The sequence below is a fragment of the Mchenga conophoros genome, linkage group LG7, assembly GCF_057382185.1.
Source record: "Mchenga conophoros isolate Kocher_MC1m ecotype Shallow Benthic linkage group LG7, M_conophoros_male_GT1.1, whole genome shotgun sequence".
Lineage (NCBI taxonomy): Eukaryota > Metazoa > Chordata > Actinopteri > Cichliformes > Cichlidae > Mchenga > Mchenga conophoros.
Window position 1 is genome coordinate 24,997,965 of NC_140532.1, and position 20,601 is coordinate 25,018,565.

Here is a 20,601-nt window from a genome sequence, read left to right on the forward strand (position 1 = left end):
TTGGTAAATAATTTTAATTTAATGGACAATAAATGCAAATTAAAGAAGAGATGGAAGAAACACCCCTCAGCCGTATTAGATGTGTTCTTGTGCATAATCTATCTGTCCTTAAGAAGCTACTGTGCAACTTGGCAGCACACGTTTGAAACAATAGTAAATGAATAATGTAACAATAATGCAACAAATTGAATAAGGCAAGTTTATTTGCAACCTTCACTGTCATAATAGCTTAATATTGGCTCATAAATAATTACATGCAATAAATGCCAGTTTCCCTTGAGCAATGAAAGAAACATGATGACTCACTCCATATTCCTTGAGTTGAGAACACAGTTAGATGAAGAAGAATAAAGTGTTACCATGCTCTCCTGTTTCCTTCAGAGTTCCCTGCTCATGATGATTCTGGGAGAACTGGTGCCAACAGAGGGTAAAATTAGACACAGTGGTCGCATTTCCTTCTCACCCCAGACTTCTTGGATTATGCCAGGGACGATTCGTGACAACATCCTGTTTGGCCTGACCTATGATGAATACCGCTACAATTCTGTTATTCAGGCCTGCCAGCTGGAAGAGGTACCTTTATTCCTTTCATTCCTTTCATTCTCTTTCGCTGCTTTTTCTTTGTGTCTTTTGTTTTGCAAACATGGAATTGTATTTGTCTTGTTCAGTCATGGTGGCTGTAGCTGTTCATGCAGAATACAGATAACCTGGTACTTATTGCAAAAAACCACAAAGTAACATGTGCAGTTCATGCATTACTAGCAGTGCACCCAAGTGCCGGGTTTTCAGTTTTGTTGTGTTTTTTTAAAGCAGCAAGTTCATGGGTACAGCCTGGCCAGTGCTCTGCTAATGGCTTATTTAGTTAGTTACAAATGCACAGCTGTGGCAGTACAAATTACCAATGCTACGTGTGCTACTGCTATCTTGGATAATTATATAATTAAATCAGAGTTGGTGGGGCTACTCTGGCTTTCCACCTTTAGAGGCCATTCCAGTAAAAAATTCCAACTGGGATTTAAAAAAATTCTGACTGGAGAGATCAAATGGAATGCCCACATGTTTATGGTAATTTGGTAAACGTAGCTTTTTCCTCTGTGTTTTGACACGTGAAATATGTTTGTAGCCACTGAAAAGAAAAAAAAAATCTCCATTCTGGAAAACAAAGGTTTTGTCTTGGAGCACCTTTATCTCCTCTCTTAATGTCAGGCTGCGCATTGTGTTGTGGTTCTTTGTGTTCTGATTGGTTGGGATTTTTTGTAGTTAGGGTTATTTTGCCACCTGTTGCTTTGGCTCCTTTTTTCTTTTTTTGCAGTGTTTTTGTGTGCTTGTTTTCATGTGGGTGAAGATATTTTCAAAAACCTGCTCAAATGAATGTGTATTTTTTTTTTCTTTTTTTAAATTACAGCAGAAAATTTCTGTTTTAAAAATATTTATTTGTTTGGAATTAGCATAAGGGAGAGTTTCATTGTTTAGGCCACTGCCCAGAGGTCATGGCCATGGCTGAGTGGAAATGTAGATGGACTGAGAAGTCAGCAGTTTCACTTTTACATTCAGTTGTCTCTTTGGCATAACACAAGCACGGGTCTGTCTGTGGATCAAGTGACAAACGTTTGCAAAGTGAGGATATTGTCATGATAGTCCTGTCGTGACTACACCTTCAGGCTTGAAAACTTTGGACTCTTGCACTAAAACCTCTGCGTCAAGCTGCAGATCCAGCTATTGCCACATGTTTGAAGTTCATAGTGAAATTACAAGCAAACAAGTGGCCATAATGGGACTTCCTAAAAATGGCAGCCACACTGGAAGCTGACCAGAGGTGCATACTATTCAGAGCTTTCTCAGAATATGGATGATAATAGTTGTTGGCATGTAGCAACAATTTGACAGTGTCTTGATATTTTGATACTTTTTAACCACTAAGATAGCTTCTTACTGGTAAATAAGAAGAACTGACCAGACTGCTGTTCTCAGAGGAGAAGAAGTAAACTGTCAATGAACTCAGGTGACAAGATATCCCTCTTTATGTGGGACTGCACAGCATTTTTATTACTTGTCCCCCTTTTCCAAATCTTGAGACAATGTCCCTAATTTTTGGCTGATTCTGCTGAACATGCACATTTCTAAACTCTGGTTTTTACACAATGTATATCAAGTGAAGGCTTTTTAACCATAGTCAGGAGAAGATTATCTTGTCTAATGCCAAACCCATCAGGGAAAGTTACAAATTCCCAGAAATCACAAGCTTGTTTTGTCAAATGTGAAGGAGAGTACCATAAACACAAGTATAAAGAAAATAAGGCACTATAAAAGTAAAACTGAACTGAAAATGGCAGTATATTCTGAGAAAATGGTTTGCTTGAGTAATTTGTCAGCTTCGCACAGGGAGGGAAGTGTGTGGTGTGAGGTGACATGTGTGTCGTCATTGGATTAAAATTTTTAGATATGGTGCCAATCTGCGCATACAGCCAAGCTAAACCCCCAAAACTCTTAATAGGAAGGAGATAAGCTAAGAAAAATACAAAAAGAGAATATGGGAGTATAAACAAACAATTGCACGAGACCAAGAACAAATTTCAGACAACTTTTTTCCTTACTGTATTGAATCACCAATATATAAAAATAAGCTTTCACCTGTACATGCTACATGACACTCTGATAACAGTTTATTTTTAAATTAAAATTAAAATGATGTGTTTGTCCACATTTAGTATGCTGAGATCTGTTCACCCTACTGTAAACATATCACAAGCTGAGTCACTGAAAGTATGGCAGCATTACTGGATTGAAAATGTGACTACATACTAAAAAAATCTGTTTTCAGCAGAGTGAAATCTTTGCCAGCTTTTTTTTTTTTTTAAGTCTTTTCTTAGTCAGTGATCTGATTCTCTCTGCTAAGCTGCCTGTGTGGAGCCACTGCAGGGCATCGCGATGGCTCAGGTTTCACCAGTCCACATTTACACCAATTATGTGTCCCACAAACACAAATACTTGCATACTTGCAAACTCTATGCTTGTCTCTAACTCTAACACATGTACTCTCTCATAAAGCCTCAGTGTTGAGTGACGGACCTCCAGCAGAATAATGTCTCCTCTGTTACTGTGGAAATCTCACATTATGTCACTGGGATGCAATACAAGCCTTTCAGCTCACAACAAGCTGGATGGACGAGCATTGGATCTGAGGCAGTGAGATTTAAAAAAACAAACAAAAAAACCCCACACAAACACAACTTAGAAGTGTCAGTTTTTGAACATACATTACTCAAAGGTTTGGTGTGATTTTGCTTTCTGATTTGTTGAATATATCCATGGCATCAGCTGGAAGGAACACCAGGTAGTAGAACACACAAAAATAACTTCCATCAAATTTCATTTTTCTGAAAGTTGTCTCAATGCAATGCCAGAAGTTAATAAAATAAGACCCTGATATGCTACTATACTATACTATACCTATACTACTCCATATGGAAACATTAACTGTCTTGGACCAGTGCAGAAGCAGCAGGACAGATCTGACCCTGAACAATAATTAAATGCACAAAGGCTGATGCTCCAGACACTGAAAACTGATTCCTTCTTTCACTGAAAAAGTCATTTCAAGCTGTGCTAAACTGATCAGTTAGACTTTTAGCGTGACACATTAGCCTTGGCTAAAGCAATGTGCAAAATATAAACTACATAAAATAAAAAACTACAACTTTTACTGAAATCAGTCGAGAAGCTCATGCCGTGTGTGGGACCATCATATTTATTGACTGCGGAGTCACATCTCGTGGCTGATACACAATAGAAAAACTCTGCCTTTATTTTGTATTTGAGGAGATGTGTCAAATGTTTGATTTCTTCCCACTGTAAAGCCATTTTAGCTACAAGAGTTTTTTGATAGTCAAAGGTGAGGCTTTTTTCTATTTCTAATTGTTGTTTTTTTGTTCTGTTTTGTTATTGTTGTTACTATTTAACTGCTTTATTTTACAAAGCTGTTAAACAATTTGTTAACTTGGTCCTTTATACACTCCTATCCGGACAGAGGAAGCTATTTAAAAGGTAGGAAGTTTGAATGATGATAAACTTGTGCTGTCACTTCATTCCTGTTGCTGTAACTGTTTCATAATCACTGGCTGCCATATGTCTACGTGACAGTGTTCATGTGCCATCTATGCTTTGTGCTTTTGTTTAGTTAGATTTTTGAAAATGCCCATGAGAGCATATAGACAGGATAACTTTGAAAATGAGCTATAATCACTTTGAGGACTGCATTTGTTCTTTTTTCTTTATTCTTGGACATGTTTCATTGTTGCCCATTCATTCAGTGAGCAGGCATGAGGCCATCACTGCTCCATGAAATCAATGAGCTTCTTTATGAAGAAGATCGTCCACTTCATTTTCTGCCCTCTTTACAACAAGGGTGTCAAACAGTTTAACCGAGTGGATGGCATCAATGGCCAGACAGAAACATTTTTTTCACAGGCTTTCATTTCTTGTAACACTTTTGTAACAGCCTGTGACTAATGAGCAAGTGACAAGTAATGCGAGTATGGGTATTTTTACTAATGCCAAAAATAACAAAGGTAAATAATACATCTTTCCATTATGTTCTTGTATATAGCCTGTGTAGTAGGCCTAAAATTTACAACCGAAACTTTGGGTAGGACATTTGAATAAAAAGTTAAAATTGATTTTCTAGTTTTCCAAAATCACAACACAGATGATGTTCTTTGAACACAGAGATCACCTTGCAAAGAGATGCTTGGTAAAGAAGTTCTGAGTCTTCCACCTTTTGAAATTGCCTGCTGTGCCGTTCTGTGTTGGTTAGCGTGTAAGCTCGCAGGTGTGTGCAGTGACTGTGCACTTGTCTCTTTGGTTTGGTGGTGTTGCAGTGCAGACCACAGCTGCATCTAGGAGGCCAAAATTTGTTGAGAACCTAAACTAATAAAAGGACTGGATTCAAATTTAAGAAGGGCTGAATTTGGTCCACAGATCTTGAGTTAAGAGTAAAGATAACGGTACATAAAAATGAAAAATCCAGAGGATAAAAACAAGGAAGTTGAGGTATTTATGTGCCAGTCTAATGTGTTATACCCACTCTTTCCCTGTTTTCCTCTCCAGGACTTCGCTTTGCTCCCCGAGAAAGACAAGACGTATCTTATCGATGGAGGGGGGACCCTCAGTGGTGGTCAAAGAGCTCGTCTCTGCCTTGCCAGGTAGTTTCTGTCACACCTGAGCATCTGTCAGCAGGCCTCATTCACTCTTGTTTGTCTGTCAGCACAGACTACCTTTGCTCATTAGTTAGGATTTTGGTTCTTTTTTTGTATCAACTTGTGTGTTTCTTCTGTAAATTCTACATCATCGCTGTAGCACTTCCATAGCAACAGGTTACATAAAAGAAATATCATAAAAAATTAAGGACATTAAAATAACCGTCTAGCTACAGTATATGTGTCCAGCAAAAAGAATAAATATCAGTGTACTTAATCAGAAGCTGCTCAGGATCACAGATCACTCATGTGTGTGTTGCTGTCTGCTTTTTATGGTTTCTGTGGCTTTTACAGCCCGAGCTTTATTGCTTTTTTAAATCTCTGTGGATCAGCCAGAAACTCTCATGTTCCCCTGCATTATTTATTGGTTTAGTGTGCTAACGTTAATTTGCAGCCACTCCTTGACTTTTTTAACTTCTGCTATCAACATAGCTATTCACTGTGACTGATATATTCCAGCTTCTCTTCTTTGCCTTTCTGCATCTTATACTTTCTCTAATTTTGTTTGTTTGCTTTTTTGTTTTTTTAAAGCAAATTGGAACATTTTCTTTACCTTCCTTGTTATCTGTGACCTAATATGTGTGTTTCTCTCTCAGGGCTGTGTATAAAGATGCAGACCTCTACCTCCTGGATGCGCCTTTCACCCACCTGGACATCGCTACAGAAAAAGAGATCTTTGAAAAGTGCGTGTGATAACAGAGAGTCTTTCATGTAGAGGAGGTCGGGGTGATTAGGCTAAAAATTGACCTCAAAGTCAAGGTTAACACTTGGTGTCTCTGAAAATGCTCTTTTCTGTTGGGAGTCATAACTGCTTTATAACAATGTAACCTTCTCAGGAAATGTGTTTCTTTCTTTTTTCTTTTTATAGAGTAACGCTTTTATGCTTGGATGGTCTTTGGTTAGCTTCCATTTTGGAAAAGCAGACAAAATTGCTTGTAAACTTTTAGAGTTGTGAAATGTATTTATATATACACTCTTATAATGTGTGTATATATAAATACACATTCATATAAATATCCATATCACTAGCTCGATATTTATAGTTTCTGGTAATTATAATTTCTATTCTGCATTTGTTAGAAAGAAATAAGCCCTTCTTTGTCAGACTTTTTTTTTTAAAGTGCGCATTTTTATCCACACACAGCTGCATCTGTAAACTTATGGCCTCCAAGACTCGTGTCGTAGTAACCAGCAAGTTGGAGCATCTCAAGCGTGCAGACAAAATCCTTCTGCTGCACAATGGAGATTGTTACTTCTATGGCACCTTCTCAGAGCTGCAGGCCAAGCGTCCAGACTTCAGCTCCCTGCTTCTTGGTCTTGAGGCTTATGACAACGTCAATGCTGAGCGGCGTGGATCCATTCTCACAGAAACTCTTCGCAGGGTTTCAGTTGATGAAACCGCTGGTTTCCGTGGCCCAGAGCAAATTCGTCAGTCCTTCCGACATGCACCAGCTCAAAGCCATCCTCTAGGTGATGGCTACCCTGAAAAACGCAAGCAGTCACTCATCCTTAATCCTCTGGCAGCTGCCCGCAAGTTCTCCTTCATTGGGAATTCTCAACAAACCGGAAACACAACAGTGGAAGACAGGTCTGATGAACTCCCAGAGAGAAGATTCTCTGTAGTGCCTGAAGATGAACAAATAGAGGAGGCACTTCCGAGGAGTAACCTGTACCATGATGAGTTTCAGCACCTTAGCGGGCAGCGGCGCCAGTCTGTCTTGGAGTTCATCACCAGTGCTCGCGGCCAAGAGCGCAGAGAGCAGATGCAGTCATCTTTCAGGAAAAAGCTCTCCATCACACCGCAGTACAGCCTTGCATCAGACCTGGACATTTACTCCCGCCGCCTGTCCAAGGACAGTGTTTATGACATTAGTGAAGATGTGGATGAAGAAGACATGGAGGTAAGGCTTTTTAACATATTATCCTCTTATGTCTCTGAAAATGATTATGTAAAAATATTTTCACAAACTGTGCTATGTACCAAAATCAAGAAATTATTGTTAAGTGAGCCACATGGTTAAAACCCATCTATCCTGTTTCTTGACAGCAATGTTTTGCAGATGAACGTGACAAAAATGTCTTTGAAACTACCTCATGGAACACTTACCTACGCTACGTAAACACCAACAGGAACTTAGTCTACGTCCTCATTTTCATCTTCATTGTCTCTGTCATTGAGGTAAAAATCAAAGATTTGGGGTTTTTGTGTTATTGTGTGAATTTAATTAACGGCATTTTGTTTTCTTTTCACAAATAGGTTGCTGGCTCTGTCCTCGGTATTTTTCTTATTACTGAGTAAGTCCCATGTTTCATGTTGCCTTAAACAGAAAATGATTATGATTCTTCTCTTTGTCTTTGGATAGTCAGCTAGTGTGCTCTGAGCTTTCTGATCATGTTAACTCTAAATACTATTTAAATAGTATTTACAGACCTTACTGTAAATCACTGGTTTTCCACTGGCTCCCAATCTATAGCCAGGTGGACAAAATAATTTGTTGTAAATCATAAACTTGAGTACTATGGTTAAAAGTACATTTACACAAATGGGGCCCATGTATACAGTAAACAGACTGATTCTTATATAGTGCTTTTCTACTCTCCTGAGGCACTTAACATCCCACATTCACACAAGGACTCTTTTCTATGCTGTTTTTTAAGTTACTAACTAACATTCACACATATTCATACTTTGATGGCTGCATCAGAGAGAACCTGGGGCTAGTAGTCTTGCCCAAGGATATTTGGCATGCAGACAGGCAGGGTTTGAACCACCAGTCAGAAGATGACCTGCTCTACCACCTGTGCTACAGCCACCCAACGTATGGTGACAAAACAAGCAGATTGTGTCATTTATTCCTTCCAGCATCATCAAATAGGAACTTCGAATCAATTTATCAGAGATGTCCGAGGCTTATAAGGGTGGTCCTTGGACGATTTCTTTCGCTGTGCACATTCACATGCTAACGAGTAGGGGACACATGCATGGCTGTTGCGCTGTAGTGTGTTGGCTTGAAGAAATAAAAAACTAGCACATAGACATCCACATGGATCAGAAGTTCACCCTCTGATCAAATCCATGTCAAATGGCTCTAAGTGAACTTGTGTTTAGGTCTTATATTTCTTTTCACTTTTCTTATTTTTCACTGGCGGCTGATTTTAAATGTGACAGTAGGTTTAAATGTACTTATTTTTTGTGTTTATTTGTTTATTTAATTGTTTATTTGTTACATGTTAATTACTAGACAAAGACAAAGCCGTCCATCTTTAGGTTACAGTGAGGGACGACGAATTCGCTCTGTTCATGTAAATCGAGTTGAAAAAAAGTACTATAAGTGTAATTTTCTCTATCATGAGCTGATTTAACTGCTGCTTTATTTAATCGTGTAAATGAGAGTAACCAAAAGTGAGCAATAAAAATATCTGTTTACTAACATCAGTAATTTACATTTAGAGGTCACAATTATGCAGAAATCACTAAAAGGTAATTTTGTGATCTATTCTATAATGAAGAATTGCTCCATGTAACATTTATTATACATTCCTCACATCCAACAGTGAGGTCTGGAGGGACGCCGCCAATCCTTCATCGCCCAACTATATTGATGAGCAGCACCCCAATGCATCGTCGCCGCCTGGCCATCTCGGTGTTATTATGACACCCACCAGTGCTTATTACATCATCTACATCTTTGTAGCCCATGCGGACAGTATTCTGGCCCTGGGATTCTTCAGGGGTCTCCCTTTAGTGCATACATTACTGACTGTGTCCAAAAGACTGCATGAACAGATGCTTAGCTCTGTGCTGAGAGCCCCCATGTCTGTGCTCAACACGATAAAAACAGGTGCTTTGCTTTTTTACTTTTTGAGTAAAACAGATTTTTACTGGTTAATGGCCTAGATGATGTCACTAAATAAATGAATGATGGTAGAGAATCCCTGTAGCACAAAATCTGATTATCAATGCTGATTATTAATATCTTCCTTTACTACAACACCTTCATACTTTCGCTGTCCTCTTTCAGCCAGGATCGTGAACAGGTTCACCAAGGACATGGCCATCATAGATGACATGCTGCCATTGGTGCTTTTTGACCTCATACAGGTATTTATCCAATACTGTGGATGATGATGCAGAGTTTTTGGAACTGCAAAAAGTGACTGAAAACTACTGCGACAAATATTCCCTCTTTCTTCATTGTAAATTGATTAATGGGGTGCAATTGTAAGCAGAATAAATAAATAAATGACAATTCAATTTCAAAATTCAATTTCCTCAATTTATCCTTTAAATTTTTGAATCTTGCCCTGGAGAAATTGGACAATGTTTTTTATTCCTCTGTAAAAGTTTTACAATCATATTATAATAAAAAAGAAAGAAATGATTAAAAACAAAATGAAAACATGCAGTGAAAATAAGAACAGGGAAACTGAAAACATCTTTTTTTTTAAAGCCAGAAATACCAAATAATAATAAGTCTGCTCATATCTGTTATTAACATATTTTCCCAACACCAGGTGTCATTGATCGTCGCCGGTGCCATCTTCACTGTGTCCATCATAGAGCCATACATCTTCATTGCTGCTCTCCCATTGGCTTTTATCTATGTTTTCCTCAGGAAGTACTTTCTACGAACTGGACAGCAACTCAAAGTCCTGGAGGCTGAAGGTGAGCATTGGAGAGTTGTTGGCCGTTAGAGATGACAGTGGTTTTAGGTTTTAGTGACTCCAGCAGTAAATGTAAAATGTAGAAAGGGGGGGGGGGAAAGAAATTTGCTGTAGTTTAATAATATGTTTAAATATCTTTCGAGATAAATTGTCTAAATAACCTATGTAAGAAAAGAGGCTAGAAAAAATGAGAAAAAAACGTTGCTTCTTCATAAAGCAGAATGGTATTATTTAAATAGTTCTTACTGCTTTGTATGTGATGTATTATTAGGCATATGTCTGGGTGCTGTTCTTTAGCTCTGGCTCTTGCAGACTTTAATCCTGAAGATGAGTTTTTATTTTCTTTTTGAGGGGAGGGAAAATGGGCTCAGAAAAGAGTAGAGAAATGAAAGTGAGTAGTGACATATATCAGTAAAAGTGAGAACATAATAGGAAAACCAATACTGAGAACAGAGGAAAAGGGATGCTTCCTCTGAGAAGGAACCACAATCAGTGGGCAAAGCTGGCAGATGGCTTAGGGGCCAAAAGTCACTGAAACATGAAAACATGAGAGAGGAAGAGTTGAGTCAGAGGACAGGGTGTCTCAGAAAGAGAGGAACAGTTTTCTTCCAGTATTGAGACTTGGATAACGTTCATATTTGGTTGTTTTCCTTTGAGCTCCTCAAGACATCAGAAAAGATTGTTGGCTTTTGGCTTTAAAAATCAAGCCTACCTGCTGAATAATGAAAGTGTTTATATTAGTGAAGATTTTCAAAGCAGTGTAATTTTAATCATTTATAATCATTACAGTCTCGTGGGGCTTACAGAGGTCAAATCTACAGGAGTCTGTCTTTATTTACTACACTTTTTCTCAAAGTCAGATGCTTGTAATAAATGTAACAGAGAAATCTGTTTGTTGTCTTCATATTACAGTACAGTACATTTTCATCATGTACTGTGTTGCTAGTGGCGGCTGTCCATCTTTAGCTTCAGTTTAATGCACACATGAACAGTAGATATTGTGTCATCAACAACCTCATTAAGTGCACTTAAGTAAACTTTCAAAACTTCTATGTAATAGAAATGTAATGGGTTTAAAATATTTACAATTAGTATCTAATATAGAGACTTACAATACAACACGATACATATAAATTCATTTTAGTTTAGTGGTCATAAGTTGAAGAACTGCACTGTTGCTAAAGGCCGACAGAGCAGAAGAAAGGAGGTTTGTACAGTCAGAGGATGAGGAAGCTGCTGACGATGTTGCCGCTCTGTTTTTTGGGCCTCTCTGCTGTGCCCTCGATTCTGTCACTGAATATGTGTTTCAGTGATGACGCTGAGATGTTTCCGGAGCTGCTGAGAGCTCACTGGGGTCAGAGAAATGAGCTGAGCTGGGATTTCCTCCAAGCCCATCCTGGTGTTTTACCCACTGGATTCACAGGGACAAATTACAGTGGAAATTATGCTCTGTTTATACTAGTCAGACATGGCCATTGAATTTTAATCTTGAAGAAATTATTGTGACCATAAAGACATAAGATGTGCAAAGAAGGGGTTGCTGCTAAAGTATAACTTTTCCAGGTTGATTCTTGTTTAATGAATTTATATGTATTGTAGTTTTCTAGTTCAGAAGTGTTACCTAACTAAAAGGTACCAAGTAGTGAAATTAAATGACCTTTTAGAAATTTAGTTAGCAGTTTTTTTTATTTGTCAGTCTGATATCTGATATGTAATGCAGGGATTGTTTTACAAAGTAAGTGCTTATACATTAAGAGTTTTAAAGTCTTTTCTTTTTTCTTTTCTTGCAGCTCGTACCCCGATCTTCTCCCATCTCATCCTCTCACTAAAGGGTTTATGGACAATTCGGGCATTTGAGCGCCAGACCTACTTTGAGACACTTTTCCACAGGGCTTTGAACACTCACACGGCCGCCTGGTTCCACTACCTGTCTGTTCTGCGGTGGTTTCTCTTCCGCTGTGACATGCTCTTCACCGTGTTCTTTACTGCTGCTGCCTTCATCGCAACAGGAAGCAACAGTGAGTGTGACTACACATGGACAATAAACTTTTATATAAAAGAGAGAGAGCCACCATGACCTCAACTAATGTGTATGGACTCCACATTTTGAAGTGTCAATATTTAGACAAAAGTGTTCAGAGCCAACATAACAGTCAAACAAGCTTGGTTAGCAATTTGTATCTATAAACTGTGAAGGAGCAAAGCTAAGACATAGGCGCCTGATAACTGGTAGCTGTGCACCAAATTGTAAGACTTAAAAACATAAAAGTAAATCCCTGCCAGTAGTAGTTGTTAAGTAGGGGAAAAACAGCACTAGTGTGAAAACGCAGGCATTTTTATGGCTAAAGTTTGGGAGTTTCAGCATGGGAATCTGTCAGGACTGACCTGCTTTTGGAACCAGCCTCAAGTGGCAAGTCAGTGAACTGCATTCAAAGGGGATTGGCTGTTTGTTGCCTTTGGGTGTTGTTAGTGAAGCTGTGTTTGTGGTGATGTACAACATACATAAAGTTTATCTTAAATATTTTGGCTTTTTCACACCTTAAAGTCCAGTCAAGGTTCATATTTTTGTTGCAGCATTTCCATTTTTTCTGACAGCTTTTTTATTTGTATTTATGTTATTTAATTTTTTTTTGAAATAATTGGTTTGAAAGCTGCCAGAAAAAAATATTTAAATGAATGCTAAATTACATTTCAGTTTCATTCATAATAAGTCCATAACAATAAGTTGAACTTATTTGGTCTAAACCTTTGTGGTCTACTCAGATCAAACACGAGGTGTAGTTTCACCTTGAGTCAACAATATGGATGCAGCTTCTTCAGTGTTTTGGGAAATCCACACGGCTTTCCACAGCAGGGCTACCACCAGAATCAAGTTGCAGTTAACATCATTTCAGAAGTTACCGGGAAGTTTTGCAGTTCTCGTCACTGTTGTCAAAGGACTGTCTTTCTTTTGGTATCTCCTCTATGAAAGTGAATCTTTTGCACCTGACTGCCCACAAACAGTGGCAATTAACCTGTTCTCCATTTCTGATAGTCAGTGTCAAATCACTTTGACTTCATCAGTGACAAATGTCAAAGCTTTAGAGAATATTTTTGTGATTAGATTGTGGCCAGTTGATTTCTTTAGATGATTATAATCAAAGGAGCTGGTGCATTTGAACAACCAAATGACAAGAGATCATAAAGTCAGTTTGCAATGGAGACATTACAGAATATGAGAATAATTATTGTGATTAAATGATGATTAGAAATTGAATTGTGTTGCAAGAACATTTTGAAAATTCCCACATGTTGGTTAGTAAGCACTTTGATACGCCTGCTGAGCCTAACAAGGACAAAACCCCAGTATTATCTGTAGTTTGCAGTGTGTAGAGTTAGATGATGATAAGAAGGGAACAGTTTGCCTGTGAAAAGTCATCAGAACTGCTCAAATGCCCAAGGATAAAATGTCTTGTACAAAAAGGAGGCAAGTGTTTTCTTGGTGAATTGGAATGCAGGTATACACACACAAACCCATGGGTTGTTGCGTCATAGGATCAGTTTATATTGAGAGCACATTAATGGGTCATTACACAGCTCATTAGTTTCCAATGGACCCAGTAGCAGCGCTCTAATACCTGAATGTGGGTCTGACATCAGAGAGAGCAGTTTTGATTGGACACTACTGATGCGTGTGTGTGTGTGTGTGTGTGTGTGTGTGTGTGTGTGTGTGTGTGTGTGTGTGTGTGTGTGTGTGTGTGTGCCCATGCGTGTTTTTGTACAGGGGACAAACCAGGAGAGATTGGCATTATTGTGGCCCTGGCTATGCTTATCTGTGGGATCTTCCAGTGGGCTGTCATCACCAGCATCGCTGTAGATGGGATGGTATGTCATGCACACACACACACACACACACACACACACACACACACACACACACACACACACACACACACACACACAAACAAAGCTATTGTCAATATATACCAAACAGTCAATGGCCAGTTATAAGTTGTTGAATTCAGGCAGATGCACACACCTAAGAAGGTTTTGTTAAATAAACCTGCAAACAAAGGTTTTACTGTTAGTCTATTTCACTATTGATGGTACTGACTTCTGGTTCACCACACCTATGGAAAAAAACTTGGATGTTTCTCTATGTTAGTATTTTCCTTCTTCCACTTCTGTTAATAGGAAGATTTCCCTCACTGTTGTCAAGTTCTTGCTCAATATACATTGTTGGAAGGTTAGAATTCTGTAGTATCTACATTTTGCGTGGTCTTTGTCTTACAGTATAACATGTCTCATGGGCACTATTGCTATTCTTTTGGTACTAAAACGATGACTGCTGTTACAATAGCATGCTTTATGCACTTTTCCCTTTGGGAACTGAATCCCACCTTTGCAAAATATAACTTCTCCAGCTCAGACACACTGTGCCTCATTTTCTTCAACAAGATGCCTTTCAGTCAATGGTGACCTGTAGCTACTGTTTGTAAGAGGTTTAGATCTCGTTGTTGAGATAAAAGCAATTGGCCAATAAATTCACAGCTTGTAGGTTAGTGAGACACTAGATGGTGACACTGCATTCTTAGTGAAGTGGGGTTTTTCCTCACCCAAGATGCTTCATACTCAAATAGGGAAAAGCACATCTCAGATGGGTATGGTGGTTAATAGTTGTGGCTCCTTATACTATATGTCAGTTTGTTTACACCATCAAAAAGGCAGTCAGCAGCAGATTAAAGATGGCAATGGCCATTTTTGTTCTCTGTAACAGCACTTTGTTGACTTAGCATGGCTTATCAATATTGAAGGATACTGCAGGGTTTAAGATCAAAGAGAGAAAGAGCAGGCTGAACTGCCTGTACTTTACTTTCATTTGCTCTTTTTTAAGACTTAACTTTGTGCCCATCCATCAGTTTTTTTTCTCCCACATTGTTGTTAGTGAATCTTACAGAGCTTATCACAGTGTAGGACATTCTGTTCAGTATGGACACAGGCTCTCAATATGGTGGTAGAGATTTGTGTTTGGGATAAGTTAGATCTGTTCAGTCCAGTATGAATTGTGTTTGTGTGTGTGACTGCCTCTGAATTATATTTTCAGTGATACTAAAATAGCCATTAAAGTAACTTCTGATAAGCACATTTTCATTGCATTTTAAGAAAAAAGTTTATCTGTAGAATGTCAACTTCTCTACAGCTAAGATAAGGAAATGGGATGTAAGGAAGCATCCCTCTTTTTTTTTAGCCATTTTTATTACTTATCTATTATCCACCTGGTGGACAATAGGTAACCAGACAATGGTTATCTATTGTCAATAGAGTTCTTCAGAGACAATCTGATTTTTTTGACTCTTTTTCTGATTTGGTGTTCAGTTCAGATAAAATCATTATTGTGGGTGATTTTAACATGTAGATATTGAAAACATCAACAGAATATTTAATCTAATTTTAGACTCAACTGGTGTCTCTCAAAATATAAAAGAACCCACCCATGACTTTAATCACACGCTGGATCTTGTTTTGACACGGCAAAGAAACTGAACACTTAAGTATTCACCAAAACCCTCTTTTGTCTGGTCATTTCATATAATAATAACATTACAATTACAATAATGACTTACACGGCACTGGGGAATACATTTCGTCACAGTAGATGTCTTTCAGAAAATGCTGTTAATTTTAAGGCTATCATTCCTCCAGTATTATCTTCTTCAATGCCATGTGCAAACACAGTGCAGAGCAGCTGCATGAACTGATGTTCTTGTTAATCGTTTTCTATCTTCATCAGGTATGACTTTTTTGTGGATATTGTGGCTCCTCTGACAAAAAAAGCCTCAAATCAGTACTTGACTCTGGTAAAACTCCCAAACATGAGCAAGCAGATAACTCATAGCCTGGAGGGAAAATGGCATCTCACTATTTAGAAGATCTTCATTTAGCCTTGAATTTTTTTTTTTGCTGCTTTATAAAAAAGCTCTCCACAAAGCTACAACATCTTACTATTCATCACTGATTGAAGGAAATAAGAACAACCCTTGGCTTCTCTTCAGCACTGTAGCCAGGCTTCTCGTGATGCTCTTGTTCACTCACATTTTTTTCAACTCTCTCTTCTCACTATTTTCACTACACACCATAAATCATTAGTTATTATTAATCTCTGGCTCTCTTCTACAGCAAGTCTTTGCCCTGTCTTCTTCCCCTAAACCCCAACCCATTGTAACAGATGGCCCCTCCCTGAGCCTGGTTCTGCTGGAGGTTTCTTCCTGTTAAAAGGGAGTTTTTCCTTCCCACTGTCGCCAGAGGGCTTGCTCATAGAGGTTCATATGATTGTTGGGGTTTTCTCTGTTTTCTCTATTATTGTACGGTCTTTACCTTACAATATAAAGCAGTATGAGGTAACTGTTGTTGTGATTTGGTGCTATATAAAAACAACTGAAACAAATTGAAAGAAAAATTCTGTATCTCTCTTCTTCTTAGATGCGTTCAGTGAATCGGGTATTCAAATTCATCGACCTACCATCAGAAGATCCTCGGTTGGGGAAACCTAAAGGAGGTGGCAGAGGCCTTGATATCGTCATCGACAACCCCCATGCACGTGACTGCTGGCCTAACTGTGGCCAGCTGGACGTCCGGGGCCTCACAGTGAAATACACAGAGGCTGGGCGTGCCATCCTCAACAATATCTCCTTCTCTGTGGAGGGGGGACAAAGCGTAAGTCCTTAGTGATTGGTAGAGACTGCCTGTGGAACCTGGTAGGAGAAAGCATGGTACCTCTGCCTAATTAGGTTTACCAAACAAAAGAATAATTCCCCCCAAGCGATAAAGCAATTCAAGTGCCATAGTTAGGTCACAGAAAGGTTGTGAACAATATACTAGCCAGCCACAGGAATGTGTCACAGGGATGGTTACACGTGAACACATTTCTGGTTGTTGTTTTCAGCTAATGTTGTGCAAACATTTTTTTATATTAACACTGAATCTAATTGCTATGCTAAATGGGTTTGTTGGAGTTCTGTTAAACTCTTTTCAGTATTTTTCTGAACCAAACCAGGAGACAAAATTATGAGCTAAGACAGAGATTAAAACAGACTTCAGAAAAGTGTATGTGGACTGAACTGGAAACACTATTCCAAGTGGAAGTGTTGCTCTGTGCATACAGATAGGCAACTGTTTGCTAACAAACTGACAAAAAGTGATAATATCACAGTTCTGTTTATAGCTTTTTCCTTTCCTCCCTAAGTGGCCAAGAACTGTGCGTATAGCTTCAAGTTGCAAATTAGAAGAATCTGGGCAGGGAATCAAATTTTTGTGCTCATTTATTCATTTTCAAATGAGCAAAATGTTATTTCTCTCTAGAGCTACAATAAGGCTTGAACCTGGCCAAACAATAACACAGACATAACAATCTACTAATGACTAAGTAAGCACGGCCCTGAGTGAGTGTCGGTCATGACATCACGGCATGATGGCATTATGACACATGCTTAAAATTAAAGTGGCTTATGATTTTGAATTAGCTTTCTGTAGAAAAGAGAAGACATGCAATATCTGACCACTCGCACCTCTGCTCTCCACCATTGGTTTTGGCAGTAATTATAGTCAGTATGACTTTGTCATAATGAATCAGAGCACAGTAAATATCTGCACTATGGTTTCGTGCCATTAGACGCTCAATAGCTTCGCGACAAATGTGCTAATTGTTGCTGCACAAGGAAGAAAGAAGAGAGGACTTTTAGACCATCTAGACCACAAACTCTTCCCCTCCAAAGATTTAAAAACAGCTCCATCAAAAGAAACATCAGCCCTTTTGTGTAGCTCATAGATGGAGGGAGCTATTTCAGTGTTTCAAATTATTATTAACTATTTCAAATTAAAATTTCAATTAAATGGAGTAATGGAGAGAAGGATAACAAAAATTCAAGTAACAACAATAGATCCCTTTTTGTAAGGTGCGAACAGCTTTTAGTGGTGCTTCTGAAGAAACTGATGTTAGTACGACGCCAGCTAAACTAAAGAGAAACGGTAAATGCTTATATGTCTTATTGCAGGGCACAAGTAAACTGACACAGTAGCCATGCAAATGAAAAAGTGCTGTCATCTATATTACAATAAAAAGGATGAGCATTCAGACACAAGGTCAATGAACCCGTTCAACATGAGGGCATGTTGAACGGGTTCATTGATTGTATTACATAACAGAAAAAGCTGGATATGAGCATTTACCATGTAAATGTTATGACTGTGTGCAGGTTGGTCTGCTGGGTCGAACAGGTTCAGGGAAGAGCACCCTGCTGTCTGCTCTGCTGCGTCTCACCTCCACAGAAGGAGACATTTCTATCGATGGTGTTTCCTGGAACTCTGTCTCATTGCAAACATGGAGGAAGGCCTTCGGTGTGGTGCCACAGGTATATCTATGAGTGATTAACTTCTGATATTTGATGCAGTTTCAGACAGTTACCCCAGCATCTACTGCTTATCTGGGTCTAAAAACGGTCTAAGCCAGTGGTTCCCAAACTGTTTTTTGCTAGGCCCCCTCTCTGTTTTACAAGGAAAATGACTTAATGTTTTGAAACTTAAGTCATTATTCTTGGATGTTACAAGATATCTTTTTAATCCAGTCTATTGAGAGTTAACTGTTTAAGTCTCTGGTCTTTCTTGAACAGAAAGTCTTTATCCTGACTGGAACTTTCCGGATGAACCTGGACCCACATGGAAATTACAGCGACACAGAACTGTGGAAGGTGGCTGAGGAGGTGAGGAGGAGGCGGTGTTTTCTTTGTTTCGTAATTTAGTTATGATTGATAAAGCAGCCTTGTTTTGATTCAATTAGAGATAATAAAGCTCATGTTTTGGAGTTAGACACAATCTTACATGCCCTCTTTGAGCTTTCCCCTCATGCTAGGAATAAATATGGAATTATTGTACTGTCTGCATAGGACAGTGATGTTGGTAAAATTACTGCCATGCAGTTTTACCACCATTTCAACATTGATGTCATGAAGTTTACACTAATATTTTAAAATGCTAAAAATGAGGTAAAGATAATATGGAACTTCGGACTTTCAGTAAAAGTAAACTCTGTCTTGTGTGCCCTCAGGTGGGTCTGAAGTCTGTGATTGAGCAGTTCCCAGACAAGCTAGACTTTCAGCTGGAGTATGGAGGCAGCGTGCTGTGCAATGGACACAAACAGCTGGTTTGTCTTGCCCGTTCCATCCTCAGTAGAGCCCGTATCCTGCTGCTGGATGAGCCATCTGCCTACCTTGACCCTATGTGAGTATTAAACACTGTCTACTCAATAATCAACATATATAAATCACATTTGATTTAAAAATATCACTAGACCAGTATATGGGGCTTACATGTGCTGTTAAATGGTCACTACAGCGGTACTTTTATAATACCTTTCTACTCAATTGAGCACTCAATGTGCTTTCTACTGCAAGTCTCATTCATCCCGTCACACAGCACTTTTATGTATGTGCAGGGTTTCCTAACTGCTGCAAACACAAAGCGATTAAGTTAACAGTTAACCTTCTGATTGGTAGATGACCTGAGCGATAACCGTCCACAATGATTTAAACAATGAGATCAGTCTCTATGCAAGTAATCCCTTGGATCTAAAAGCTCTTGCTTCAGACTGCTCTATATGCCGAATTTTGGGCATTTTTTCTACTTTTAGATCTGTATGATTTGAATCATAAGGTATATCTTTAATATGACCCACCCAGTCTGCTATTCAGACTTTTTATTTGTTAGGGGCCACCAATCAGAAGAAAGTTGGCTTAAAGGAGAAGGAGGTGAAGGAGGCTTGTTTCAGTCAGTCGATGAACTGAGTAGCTACACAAAGACCCAGAAGAACTGTGACTGATTCAAGGCTACTTCAGTAGAATCCAAGGAAAAAATAGCATTACAAGCTCACGGCTGGATTTTCTTTATTCCGCTTAAACAAATAGTCCCATTGAGACTCAGTGTCTGATTTACAAGAGAGACCTGTTCCAGACAAACATATCAAAATCACAACAATAAAAAAAAAAAATGAAATAGCTAAAGTTAGCTCAAAGGTATTGCCCAAAGGTATGACCCCATGTGACAAAGGAGCGGCGACAAGTAGCTTTCATTAGAAGTGAATAAAAAATGTTTTGTCTATGAAGTTCCTTTGCTAACACATGCTTAAACACAGCTGCCTCCTGAAAGAGTTTGTATATTGTTTGTGGCGTTCTCCCTGTTAAAGCCAAGCAGTAAGGTGAAGTCACATTGCAACGGCAGTCATGCAAATCCAGCATGTGTGGTGTTCCTGTCACTGCATATGGTGACAATCCAGATTGCTTACAGTAATTTAAGCCTAATGTATGTGTGTGTGTAACCATATGTGCAGGATGGTGGAGAAGGGGGGGTCATGGTAGTAAATGAAGCTTATAATAAACCGTCTAGCTTAATGCTCTGCAGAATTTGCCTGAGGTTAAACTAATGCAATAGCAGTGAAGGAAAAGCCTTTGATAACAGTAGTGTGTGTGTGTGTGTGTGTGTGTGTGTGTGTGTGAACAGAACACTGAAGGTCCTGAGGAAGACACTGAAACAGGCGTTTTCAGGCTGCACCGTCATCATGTCAGAACACAGGGTGGATCCACTGACGGACTGTCAGTCATTCCTGGTAAGTTCTGGTCTAAGTTTATTTCTGAGTTGCTCTCATACGTTTGTC

The 20,601-nt window shown here is 38.9% G+C and overlaps 1 protein-coding gene across 1 annotated transcript in view; it reads left to right on the forward strand.

Moving 5' to 3' along the window:
* The window catches only part of cftr (CF transmembrane conductance regulator), a 41,449-nt gene that overhangs the window by 17,368 nt on the left and 3,480 nt on the right, over window positions 1–20,601 (forward strand). Inside the window, exons 11-26 of the mRNA XM_085283054.1 lie at window positions 382–573; window positions 5,107–5,201; window positions 5,852–5,938; window positions 6,400–7,156; window positions 7,303–7,434; window positions 7,513–7,550; window positions 8,811–9,097; window positions 9,278–9,357; window positions 9,771–9,921; window positions 11,711–11,938; window positions 13,684–13,784; window positions 16,380–16,613; window positions 18,152–18,307; window positions 18,566–18,655; window positions 19,000–19,172; window positions 20,448–20,553. Coding sequence (XP_085139180.1) covers window positions 382–573; window positions 5,107–5,201; window positions 5,852–5,938; window positions 6,400–7,156; window positions 7,303–7,434; window positions 7,513–7,550; window positions 8,811–9,097; window positions 9,278–9,357; window positions 9,771–9,921; window positions 11,711–11,938; window positions 13,684–13,784; window positions 16,380–16,613; window positions 18,152–18,307; window positions 18,566–18,655; window positions 19,000–19,172; window positions 20,448–20,553 — 2,907 coding nt within the window. The remainder of the gene's footprint in view (window positions 1–381; window positions 574–5,106; window positions 5,202–5,851; window positions 5,939–6,399; window positions 7,157–7,302; window positions 7,435–7,512; window positions 7,551–8,810; window positions 9,098–9,277; window positions 9,358–9,770; window positions 9,922–11,710; window positions 11,939–13,683; window positions 13,785–16,379; window positions 16,614–18,151; window positions 18,308–18,565; window positions 18,656–18,999; window positions 19,173–20,447; window positions 20,554–20,601) is intronic.